This window comes from Erinaceus europaeus, chromosome 15 (assembly GCF_950295315.1).
Source record: "Erinaceus europaeus chromosome 15, mEriEur2.1, whole genome shotgun sequence".
NCBI classification, from domain to species: Eukaryota; Metazoa; Chordata; class Mammalia; order Eulipotyphla; family Erinaceidae; genus Erinaceus; species Erinaceus europaeus.
The window spans coordinates 32,772,392-32,784,839 of record NC_080176.1 but is presented as its reverse complement, the minus strand read 5'-3'; the positions used below and the strand labels follow the sequence as shown (position 1 = coordinate 32,784,839).

General features: G+C 43.6%; 1 protein-coding gene across 3 annotated transcripts in view; it reads left to right on the top strand.

Moving 5' to 3' along the window:
• The window catches only part of CALN1 (calneuron 1), a 692,151-nt gene extending 683,749 nt beyond the window's left edge, over nt 1-8,402 (top strand). For all 3 annotated transcript variants that reach the window (XM_007523654.3, XM_007523655.3, XM_007523656.3), the window contains one exon: nt 7,402-8,402. In XM_007523654.3, the coding sequence (XP_007523716.1) occupies nt 7,402-7,529 (128 nt within the window). In that variant the 3' untranslated portion in view covers nt 7,530-8,402. The remainder of the gene's footprint in view (nt 1-7,401) is intronic.
• Nucleotides 8,403-12,448: the final 4,046 nt, after the last annotated feature.

Here is a 12,448-nt window from a genome sequence, read left to right as displayed (position 1 = left end):
TATTACTATTGATGTATTTTTGAAATTCTTTCAGTAGATGCTTAATGTATTTAGATGGTCCCTCGTTGGGTGCATAGATTGTTAATAATTGTTCTTGGCTGATTGATCCTCTAATCATTATGTAATGTCCTTGCCTATCTTTTATTACTTTATTTAATTTAAAATCTATCGTGTCTGAGATGAGAATGGCTGTTCCTGCCCTTTTTTGTGGACTGTTAGCCTGTATGATAGTTTTCCATCCTTTCACTTTATGTCTGTGTTTATCTTGTTGTGACAGATGGGATTCTTGCAAGCAGCATATGGTTGGGTTATGTTTTCTGATCCATCCCCCCACCCTGTGCCTTTTGGTGGGTGAGTTTAAGCTATTGACATTTATTGATATTATGGATTTAATGTGCCATTGTTCTAAAAAACAATTTGTTTACTCTGATATATTGCAAGTATTATAGTGATGTTCTTGTTTATAAGAGGTCTTTTAGTACCTCTTTCAGGGCTGGCTTGGTGATAGTTGCCTCCTTTAACTGTTGTTTGTCTAAGAAGGTTTTGATCCCTCAATCTAGCTTGAATGAAAGTCTTGCAGGATATATTATCCTTGGTTGAAACCCTTTTTCATTCAGGGCTCGATAGATATCTTGCCACTCCCTTTTGGCTTTTAGAGTTTGAGTTGAGAAATCTGCAGATAGTCTTATGGGTTTTCCCCTGTATGTGACTTTTTGTTTATCTTTTGCAGCCTTTAGGATCCTTTCTTTATCCTTACTTCTTCTCATTGTGACTATGATGTGTCTTGGTGTCTTCAGGTCTGGGTTGATTCTGTTTAGTACTCTCTGGGCCTCTTGAACCTTGATATCCTTTCTGTTATTCAGGTCTGGGAAATTTTCTTGTATTATTTCCTCTAGAATGTTTGCTTCCCCTTCCTCTCTTTCTTCCTCTGGCAGGCCAATTATACGAATGTTACTTCTTTTGAGATCATCCCATATGTCTCTGTTGTTGTTTTCAGTGTCTCTCAATCTCTTTTTAAGCTCTTTCACCTCTTTCTTCGTTTTCTCTAACTCATCCTCTGTCTGACTAATTCTGTTTTCTGCTTCTGTTAGTCTGCTTTCCCTTGCCTCAGCTTCTTTCTTCATTACAGCTATTTCAGCTTTCAGTTCTCTAATTGTCTCAAGATAATCTGTATTTTCCTTGGGGGTCTCAACTGTTGTTTCCCTAATACTGCCATTCCTTTCCTCCAATGTTGTTTTCATTTCTGTGATTAATAAGTTTATTATTGCTTGCATACTTTTCTTATCTATGGTTACTTCTGACTGATTTGTAGTTTCTTCTGGGCTCTTGTCTTCATTCATTGGGGTAGCAGTTTTATTTGTTTTTAATCTACCCATTTTTTTATGTGTTTCTCTCTTTTTTATGCTCTGTTGTTTCTCAGTTGTTGTGTTTTGAGCACAAGTAACACTGTACTAAATACCTTTATGACAATTGCACTCACCAACCTCCGGAATTACAGTAGCAACTGAAGTAAGTATTGAAGGAGTTTAATTGTTACCAGTTAGGCAAACAATTTCTCCAGTCCGTGAAAAAATAGTAACCAAATCCCAGTGAAGAAAGAGAAAAGAAAGAGAGGATAGCAAGAATAGACAGTTATGCAAATCTACTATCCAGTGTATATTCTAGGGGTAACAAGAGTGTAAAGGGAACTAGAGCAGAGTTAGACACATAGAGAGTCCACTCTGGGTCAGATTTCTTCCCCAAAGTAATTCACAAATTCAGAAAGGCAAAGAAGAAAGAAGTGTATGACAAGATTAAAAAAAAAAGAGAGAGAGATAGAGAGAGATAAGAGAGAGAAAAGGGAGAATATAAGAAGAAGAGTTGTAATTAAAGAGCAGTGTGAGGAACTTCCCAAATGTGTATCAGTGAATTAAAAAAAAAAAAAAAAAAAAAACCACCCTGTTTGGTGGTATGGGGTATCCTGCTAGTAGCTGGTCCCAGGCACTGCTTATGGGGGTGGAGGGGCCGTGGGAAGGATGATGTATGCTTGAAAATTAAAAGGAAGAAAAAAGAATTTTTTTCCCCTACTCTAATTCTTAACCCAAATAAGTTATAGACACCTCCTTGGCGTCACCGCTATGGCCCCTTATTGGCTGGCCTGCTAAAGGCAGAAAATCCTATTGTTTACACGAGATGTGTCCGAAGCTCAAAGGCTAGCCGCTTCTCAGTCCGCCATCTTCCGGGAAACCCTCCCCTCCAGACTTTTTTAAAGGATTTCGCAAAAATGAAAACTAGCTCCAAGTCCTTTGATCCAATGAGAGCTATACTCAAGAAGTCTTTGGATCCGCCCTCAGGGTCGTTGTGGACCCTGGAGACTCCCAAGAGGAAGCCCCCGAGCTAAAGTGCTCTCTCCAGGTCCTCTGCCTGCCGCGCTCTGCAACCGGCGGAGGAGCCGCCTTCCTTGGCGGGCTGAGGACGATGCCCGGCGCACTCGCCTTGCCCAGCGCCGCCTGGGAATTCTGGAGCCCCGCTAGTCCGTGTCACCTTTACTCTAATTCTTAACCCAAATTAAATTGTAATCACTTCTTTGGTGTCACCCCTTATTGACTGGCCTGCTAAAGGCAGAAAATCCTACTGTTGCCGATGATGCAATCAGAGCACTTGCTGTTAGCGACTTCTCAGTCCGCCATCTTCCTAACTCCTCTCAATAGTGAAGTTTTGAACCTTGGGATTAAACTCCATTTCCAAGGCCAGGTGAATGTGGGTCCCTTTCTCAGAACTCCAGACCCTCACCTGTCAGCTGAAGATCACACCCAGAGAAGATTATTTGGCAGGAACATACTTAAAGCACATAGTGTTGCACAGCCCACTGAAGTAAAGGTTCCCAAAAGGAAATTGGCACAAGCAATATTCCAATGTTGTTTACAAACAGAAATGTTAACAAACAGTAATTGTCCATGTTGTCTTCATTCTTACAATAAAGTAGGTCTGCTGGCCCCCATTTTACAGATGAGGAAGTAAAGTTAAGGACATCAGCTTGGCCAAGGCCACACAGCTAAGATGTGGGTAGTCATGATTCCAAGTCTGGTATGGCTCCAACCTCTGGCCTTTTTGTTGGACACTACCACTTACTTGTCTTCAGTCTTGGATGTAAAATCTTTTTTTATAGAGACAGCATTTAAAAAAATTTATTCCCTTTTGTTGCCCTTGTTGTTTTATTGTTGTAGTTATTATTGTTGTTGCTATTGATGTCGTAATTGTTGGATAGGACTCTGTCTCTCTAGAAATGGAGAGAGGAGGGGAAGACAGAGGGGGGAGAGAAAGATATATACCTACAGACCTGCTTCACTGCCTGTGAAGCAGCTCCCCTGCAGGTGGGAAGCCAGGGGCTGGAACCAGAATCCTTAGGCCAGTCCTTGCACTTAACCCACTGCACTACCGCCTGACTCCCCATAAAACAATTCTTATCAAGCCTTGTTGCCTTGAGTTTTGTTTTGAAGTCAGGAAGCAGAGAGATGGGAGCTTTCTTCCTTCCCAGGCCCTTGGTCTGGATTCCCATTTGTATGATCTAAAGTGCAAACCATTACCTCTCCAGGCAGTGTCTGGTTCCTTATCTCTCCTTTCCTACTGCTTTGAAGGATTTTCAGATCAGAATGGCAGGGCCCTCCTGGGGGATAATCCTGTTGCCTGTAACCTTGTTTTCTAAATGTCCTTCACAAAGAATGGTTTCAGCAAAAACTTTCTCCCTCAACCCAATCACACATTTTTTTTTCTTTGCCTTAAGCCTTTGCCAGCCCTCAGGATGGAAGGGGAAATGATTGCCTTCAGAATCATTTTTATGCAGAAAGGCTGCTCAGAATAAATTAACCAGTTTTCAGAAAGTAGCAGAGGACACTACTTCCACATACTGCTCTTCATTTTGTCTTCTCAAATACTACATCCTTTGTCATACTTCCCAGGGACTGACACTTTATCAGAAATGCCCCACTCCTGGGAGGGGGGTGTCTTCCCATTTGCACCAAGGAAATATTCCTTCAGGTAAGAGAAAGACCTTGGTAGGATTGTTGATGGATTGGTGGAGTCAGGAGGACCCCCTTTTGGTTCATTGCTGCTCTAATGAAAAGAATTTCAAAGGACACCTGTTCAAGTGTATGATTTCTAAATTCTTTATTAGATGTGCAAAGTAAAGTTAAGAAAATGACTCAGGGGATTTCCCGAAGGTCCTTGGGCCTAAAATCCCAGGGTGAAAACTCAAGGCCCAAGACACTCCCCCACTTTGTATCCCTTCCCCTTTATATCTCTTCTTACATCATACCAGGACCACATTTTGTTGGCCCAATGGAGTAAACTCCTTCCCCTTCATGCAGTGCAAAAGGGTATGAATGAATCTCTGTTCTACTTGTGCAAACTCTGAGTGATCATCCCAGTTCCATGTGTATAAACCTAGTGGAAACAAAATGTACGCTCCAGGACCCTCTGTGTCCTGAATTTTCCCTCAACAGGATCAGCAAGTAAAACAGCCGAAATCTTTTCAGTCACCCAAAGGAGGGGGGAGATTAATGGAGCCAAGAAGAATTCAAGATAACAAGACAGAAATAATCAGCAGAATTGGTGGGAGCACCCTGGTGGGCACTGACTGTGTGTGAGGTGTAGCTGGCTGGTCTTAGAGGACCCTTCTTAGAGGCCTTTGGCAACATTCCTAATTTACTATTTCCTGTTATTTCCAGGTAATCTGGGTAAACCACTATGCACTATGGGGTGGGGCATGGGGAGCAGAGATGAAAAGGGCAACACTCGAAACTGAACATTTCCTAGGTACTCCAGAGACACACAATTTTTCAACTTTTTGCTATTTTTTATTTGTAATTAATAGTGGTTTATAGGTTGTAAGATTACATCCAAAAATTCTGTGCCCTCAGACTCCCTGCATACCACCACAGTTCTCACAGTTTTAGAAAGTTTATTTACTTCTGGGTTATTGCTTGCAAGTTCATGTGTTTCAGTTCCCAAGACTCTACATATGAGTGCTACCATTTTCTTTTGCCTATTTTCCTTCATGCTTAAAGAAAAAATAAATACCCCTAGGTTGTTGATTATTTTCAAAGGTCTAGTATAGCATCTAGAAGAAGGGACTCCTTTCCAAAATGGAAGGTAATATGAAAATTCTCTTCTATCATGGTTTCTCAACACCTGAATCTAAAGAAATGTCTTCTTCTACCCTACACACACACACACACACATGTGCGTGCAAGCACACACACTCCTTCCACCTCCAGCAGTAAACTCTATCAGTCACCAGAGCAAATTCCACATTGAGAGGCACCATGGCACCTGTGGAAACTCTTATTTTTTCCTTCCTCGCTCTAAATGAAAAAGTAGCCCTTACTAGCATGCTGAGGCCCAAGTCCATCCCCCCACCCACTGGAAGAGAAAAAGTTCTATCAGATTCTTTGGCCTCACCCTAAAAATCCCAGAAATACTGATTTTAAAATAGGAGGAGAGGCAGCAAAACAAACTCCTAATCTCAAGAGCTTTGGATCCAGTAATTCTGCAAAGGAATTTTCATTTCTGCCACTCTCCCAGATAGTATAGCTCCTGCTGGTCCTCTGAACAACTCAGGCATGGGTGGTTTCCATTGGCTCCAAAGCCTTGGTTCTGCTAATGAATTTGAAGGGAGTGATGAACTTCGGAGACTGGGGAGGGAGGGGAGCAGGACAAAATGAAGAGAAGGAAAAGGTATCTTGACCTGAAAACAGTGCCTGAAAAAACAAACAAAAAAATCTTTCCTCAGCACATCTTAACATGGCTTTCCTCTCCTGTCATTAGCCTTCCTTCCTTCCTTCCTTCTTTTCTCCCTTCTTTCCTTCCTATCTGATAGGACAAAGGTACTTTGAAAGGGGAGGGGAGATAAGGAAACTGGGGGGGGGGGCAGACCTGCAGCACTGCTTCACTACTTGTGAAGCTTCTCCCCTGCAGGTGGGGACTGAATGTTTGATCCTTGCACATTATAATAGTGCCACTGCCTGGACCCCTGCTTCCCTCTAATTCACATTAGAAAACACTAATTAATGCTTTCTGAGTAAGTGTTGCTAATGCTTCATATCTGAAAAAAAATGTAAAAGTCACTTAGACTCATTTCTACCAGCAGAAAAGCAAAGAATGAATGGTAAGTGGCTTCCAGTCTAGCAGGAACATGTAGGGAAGTATTTGGACCTGTTTTCAACCTTGCTCCTTCAGCTGCCTCAGAAATGGGAGCCAGGCTGCAGAAATGGACAGAACAATACTTAAAGGATGTCTTTGGTGACACTCAGAAAGTCATTGTGATATACAAATAAAATAATAACTGGAATTGTATACCTTACCCGGAATAAATCATCTTTTCTTAGGGAGGTATGTATTTATTTTGAGATACAGAGAAAGAACCAGAGCACTGCACAGCTATGGATATACCAGGGCCTGAACCTAACTCTGAGGCACTAGGCATGTGATTTGGTACTTTAGAAAGACTAAACTATATTCTCCAGTCCTGTATTTTTCTTTTTTTCTTTCTTTCTTTCTTTCTTTCATTCTTTCTTTCTTTTACCATTTCATAATGTTAGGTTAATTCATCCAAGTAAATTTACAGTTAATTAACTAGATTATTCTTTTGCAGGTAGAAAGGTGGTTCAAAGATCTGAATAAATATATTATTTTTATAGGCAGAAGTGGGGGGAAAGGGTTAAAAGAAAAAAGAAAAAAAGACTGAATTGTTTCAGGCAGGGCTGGCTGCCTTTCCTTGTGGGAGGGAAGGGTCTGTCAGGCTAATGACTATGAGGTACTGACCCTTGGATTCAGGATGGGGGCGAGGGTGCCTGAGAGATGGCTCAGCAGTGAAATGCAAAGCTTTAATGCATGACGTCCTGGGCTTGGCACCACATATGCCTGAGAACTAACATTCTTTCTCTCTCTCTCCCCCCTACTCCCTAGTAAAAATAAATATTTTTAACATTTAAATGTTATATTCTAGGGAGGGAACGTGATTAAGCTTCGGCTTAGTGATGCTGGTGTAGCACAAGTGAGTGCGTTTGGGTCCTGCTGTCTCTTTTTCAACAAAACCATCTGTCAGGAGACATGATGCTCAGTCACTCAGTCACATTCAGGGTTGCTCCCTGAAATGCTTGTGCTCAGGCTGAGGAGCTAGCATAATGGTTATCCACAAAAGACTCTAGTGCCCGAGGCACCACAGGTCCCAGGTTCAATCCCCAGCTTCTCCATAAACCAGAACTGAACAGTGTAAAGGGAGGGAGGGAGGAAAGATGGAAGGGCGGACAGGCTTGTACTCTTCACTGGAGGGGTAACTGTCTCTGGACTTGTTAAGGGAGAAAGAGGTACAACTTGTCTCATGGCGGTCATTCTCTTCTCTTCACCCACCCCCTCCACCAGTGCATTCCCAGAAACAGAACCGGCAGACCTGCGTGCGGAAGAGCCTCATCTGCGCCTTCGCCATGGCCTTCATCATCAGTGTCATGCTGATCGCCGCCAACCAGATCCTGCGCAGCGGCATGGAGTAGCGCTCCCCTGCCCCGCCCTTGCGCATGCGCATGCCCGCGGGCAGACCACACCTGGGGTGGGCAGACCAAACCTGGGGTCAGGACGATGCACACCTGGTCTGCTGCCACCAGAACCCAAGGTTGCAGAGCAACCCGTGTTGTGAATCAACTTCATTTCCTTGGCAGGGACACCAAAGGGCTGTCTTAAATGCTTTAATGGTTTTGTTTCCTAATGCAATAAATAGCCAGGAGTTCCGAATGATCACTTCAACCTCCTGCAGTCACTCTGGAGAGACACTTCATGTTCATCTTGAAATGACCAGATCGTGAAAGAGAAAGAGGAGTATATCCTCCGCCACTTCCACACCCATCCTTTCCTCCCAGGGGTCACCTAGAGACATACTCCCGAGGGCACCCCATAGGCCCATGAGGCTGACTTGGGTCTTGCTACAGAAAAGGCGTCTTTCCCTTTTGTCCTGGCTTCCTTTGTCGACTGGAAATATCCTCCCACCGCCCCCACCAGGCCTGAGGGATGAGCCATGGGATGGGGGTGTAGCACCTAGCAGTCTGCAAACTGTACCCCTTTCAGATCTTACTGCCTTTTCTACAGGACTTTTGATGACGGGCTTGGGGAGCTCTTGGTTTGCGCAGGCATTTGGTTGTCTGTTCCTTGAACCCATCGCGCACCAGCATTTTGGAATCTGCAGAGAACCTTCCTCTCAGCTTTGACGCCTGTGCTGCCACTAGAGAAAAAAAGAAGTTTCATCATGGGCATCTCTATAACATAGACACAGACTCTGACCATGTATATCTGGCTTCTTCGTGTGTGATATATTACTCCTTGATTGCTAATTCTCCTTCTAAGTTTGTTCGCTGAGTCATGTTCTGATCTCTTTGGGGCCAGACAAATTAGTTGGGGGACAGAGGGGATGTGGCTAGTCGTGAGAATATGTTGCTGCATATGCCCCAGTCAACTTGAGTCAACTGGAACCCACCTCTCTATAATCTACAGTCATGTAGATTATACACTCATGCTCTTTGCCTTTTCCTCATCTTCAGGTTTACTTTGCTAGCCTTCTCCTAATGCTGTCAGAAATACAGGCCACAGCAGAAAGGTATAGGGATCATACCACTGTATCTTACATAACACCATCTGGCATTCAGATTCTGAATTTCAATAGTTTTCACAAAAAGAAAAACAAATGGTTACTAGGCTTAGCCAACATAGCAGGCCATTTCCTCCTGCCTGCAGACTACATTGTTGGAAAAGGGAACTGACTGCAGACTACATTGTTGGAAAAGGAAACTGACTCCTGGGGTCCATTTTCAACACCACTTTAACTGGTAATTCTCTGATGCTATGTCAGCCTCTACTGTAAATTCTAGCTTGCATCATCTGATGAGCCAATAATGTGTAGATGTAATATCTCCCTCTGTACTTTTCCAAGCTCAGGTCTTTCTACAGAGGACTCAGCTTGCTCCCCTTTTCTTGGGTTGCATCCTAAAGCTACATCTTTTCCCGTTTCCTCTTCCTCCATGTATTAAGGGGGAAAGCTGGTAGATTTGGGGGCAGTGTATTTTCCAGAAGACTACCACTCTCACCTTCCTCGCTACTGCCTTCTTAGAACATTCATGTTCTGATTAGTCTTCTTTCAACCCACCTCTCCAAACACTGCAGCTACATTCACTTCCTTTCTGTAGGATAGGTGATTATTCACTATGAGCACAAGTAAAACTAGGGTTTGAGCCATAGTTCTGGGAGGGAGCAAGGTTCAAGCTCTGAGAGTCCACGGGACTGAGAGGCCTTCTGGGAAAATAGCTGGTCCTGAAAGTTACCTCCAGGCTAAGGATGGCCTCAGCCTACCCTTCCTCTTGCCTGACCTGCCCCCCACACTGCCCTGCACATGTGCCCTTCCTCTCTCTTCACTCCTCTTAATTCACCAGAGCCCCTCGAGATAGCAATCCTGAACTAGATCCACATGCAAAATACAAATGCATCTAACAACTTTATCTTTCAATTCTGCCCCAAGCAATGTGCCCTCTCCAGTCTCAACTGAACTTGAGAAGATGGACCCCTGTCACACTAGCCCATTTGCTTCTGGAGAGAGGGGTCTAGGCCCCTAAGTAGACACAGGTAATTCTTAAGCCCCCCCTTCTATGGGAGGGTGTTGTAAATTTGCAGGTGAGGCTGGGCTATAAGGGAAGACTGAGTTATTATGCAAAGGCTGCTTTTCTGCAAAGTTCTTCCAATTGGAGCACCTATACCTGAAAGAGGGAGGGTTACACTTCATTGGAAGGAAGATTAACCACTGCACAAGGGTGGAAATTATAGAGAACTCTAGAATAAATCCTGGGGATTCTCTCCTGAGAAAGCTTTTCCTTTCCCTCCAGGATAGGGAAGCAAGCCCACCCTACCTCTAAGAAAATTTGGAGATATGCATATCTGGTTGGGATTGTTAAGGAGAGAGGGCAAGAAGAAAGCCATAGAATTCTGACAAGTAAGAAATTAACCTTCCTGACATGGTAATCTCACAGGTGGTGCCCAGAGGACTTAAAGTCACTCAGGATGATGAAAATGGGTTTCCTTAGACATTGGAGGTAAGAACTTGTTCCCATTACTTGCATCCTTGATGCTTTGCCTACATAGCCAGGCTGTCAAAGACTGTAAGAGGCACTGGGCTTCTTTGTCAGCTGGTTAATGATGCTGACTGCCCTCACCAGTACTATACCAGGACACACATCCGTCATCACCCTTTACCATAAGAGCTATGGTAGACGATTCTAGAAGGTCTTCTGTTCCTGAGTAGAGAAAGCCATGTGATCTGCAGTGAGTGCTGCAGAAAAAGAGATGGATGATCCAAGCTCTGGCTTTTAGTCCTCAGCTAACAGATTTAAGAGTCTATAATCAGATGGCTAGTGACTGACAAACCCAGCTTGGCTTATCAGTGCTGCCAAATTGAGCAACGGCCACACAAGTGATGATCAGGGAGGTGCTTGAAAGATGAAGGCCTCCAAGAAGCTGTTTCATGGCAGAAACAGAGCCCTGAAACCCAGCATAGGAACTTTTAGTGGTGGCTTCCAGAAAGTTTGTAAGTCCCATGTGACCAATCTATAAAAGAAGGAATATTGCTATGGCAACCCTTGCATTACCCCCTAAATTTGCCAAGGCACACAGAAATAGGGAACATTTTCTTATGGAACACTTAGTCTCTGCCTGACTGCAACTTGACTTCAGAATCTGTAACCTACTTGTGGGGGGTAAGGGGGCTGTCCTAAAAAATCTGATGGTTACTTTACTTTTTCTCTTGTGTTTGAATTTGTCATTCCCTTAGCTCAGGAGAACAGGAGCTACCTATGAACCATCTGATACCCTCCCCCATAATTGCCTCCCCCCTGCCTCAAGGTCTAGGGCAAATTCCTTTTAATCTGGATGAAAAATAAAAAGGCAGAAATATCATCTGGAAGGCACAAAATTATTTTAAGCCTCAATCTTTAAAACCATCTGTTTGCCTGTTGGGAAGCTCTCACACCATCTAGAAATGTGAATTGAGGTAAACTGAAGTTGACATGTGGTCTCAGGCAAGCTCAGTGGTCTCAGAGGTCCATAGGCATTTTATTTGCAGAAAGAATATATATATATGTGTGTGTGTGTGTGTGTGTGTGTGTGTGTGTGTGTGTGTGTGTATAATGTTCCTGTCTCAGATTCCACAAGACAGAAGCTAAAATGAGTGATAGGAAGCTTCATCTGACAGTTATGATCCTCCCTGATTGATATCTAAAGAACTGGGATTTATCTTTCTTTATTATCTTTATTTATCAATTGGATAGAGACAGTCAGAAATTGAGAAGGAAGGGAGGGATAGAGAGGATGAGAGACAGAGAGACACCTGCACCACTGCTTCACCACTTGTGAAGCTTTCCCCCACAGGTGGGGACTGGGGGCTCGAACCCAGATCCTTGCACATTGTAACGTGCACTCAACCAGGTGACCTGGCCCCAAGATTTATCTTTTATTCCAAATGCCTTCTCTAGGCTGAAGTCCAGACTCAGGTTATAAATCAAGGAGTTTTACCTGTAACCAGTAGATAGAAGCCTACATGAGGTCATGCATAATGGGTGTTAGGACCACACATAGCTCCCTAGTTTATACTGGATTGGCCATATGCCAAGACTATTTGTGTGTGCCCTGGTTCCTTCTCACAGGAGCTGCTGAACTCTGCTCCCCCAGCAGGAGGCCTCAAACAATGCTGTGTCACTTCACTGCATTACTGCTCTAAAAGCTCACAACAATTGTATTATCCACCCTGTTCCACTGAGAATATAGAGACCCCATGGCAAAAGGGGGTAATTTTTATAATGACACAGTTATACAGTTGACCAAGCCAGCTGCTAGAGCTGGGCACACACTGGTTCTGTAGTAGGAGGACTGTAGAGCTGCCTTCCCTGCAATATCTGTCCATCTGTCTGAAATAATCTCTTATCAAAATGTTCTCTATGGAGTCTTCAGTGACACTTGTGGGGCTCAGAATCCATCACTGAGAGGAGGTGATCCAGCCTCTCTCACCACCTCATTGTCCACTCTGCCAGCAGGGAGAATAGCCCATCTGAAATAGAATAGTATTCAGCAGCTAGGGTTTTCATTGTGAATCATTTAAAGTTATGGCAGAGCAAAGGAGAATTTGGTCTTCCTCTCATCTCCATGGCAGTATAAACATCAGAACAGCTCAACTTCACTTTCTTTTTCCTTTGACTAAGTCACTCAGGGACTGTCCTCAGTCTTGTGGCCTTGCCATAAACACTTTGGAAGAATAAAATCAAGTACACAAAGACCATCATTTCACTTAGTATCCTGTGCCATTGCAAATGCACACAGTCATGACTGCAGTGCTCAGAAAATCTTCATGGCTAGGTGGTGGCTCACCCGGTTGAGTGCACATATT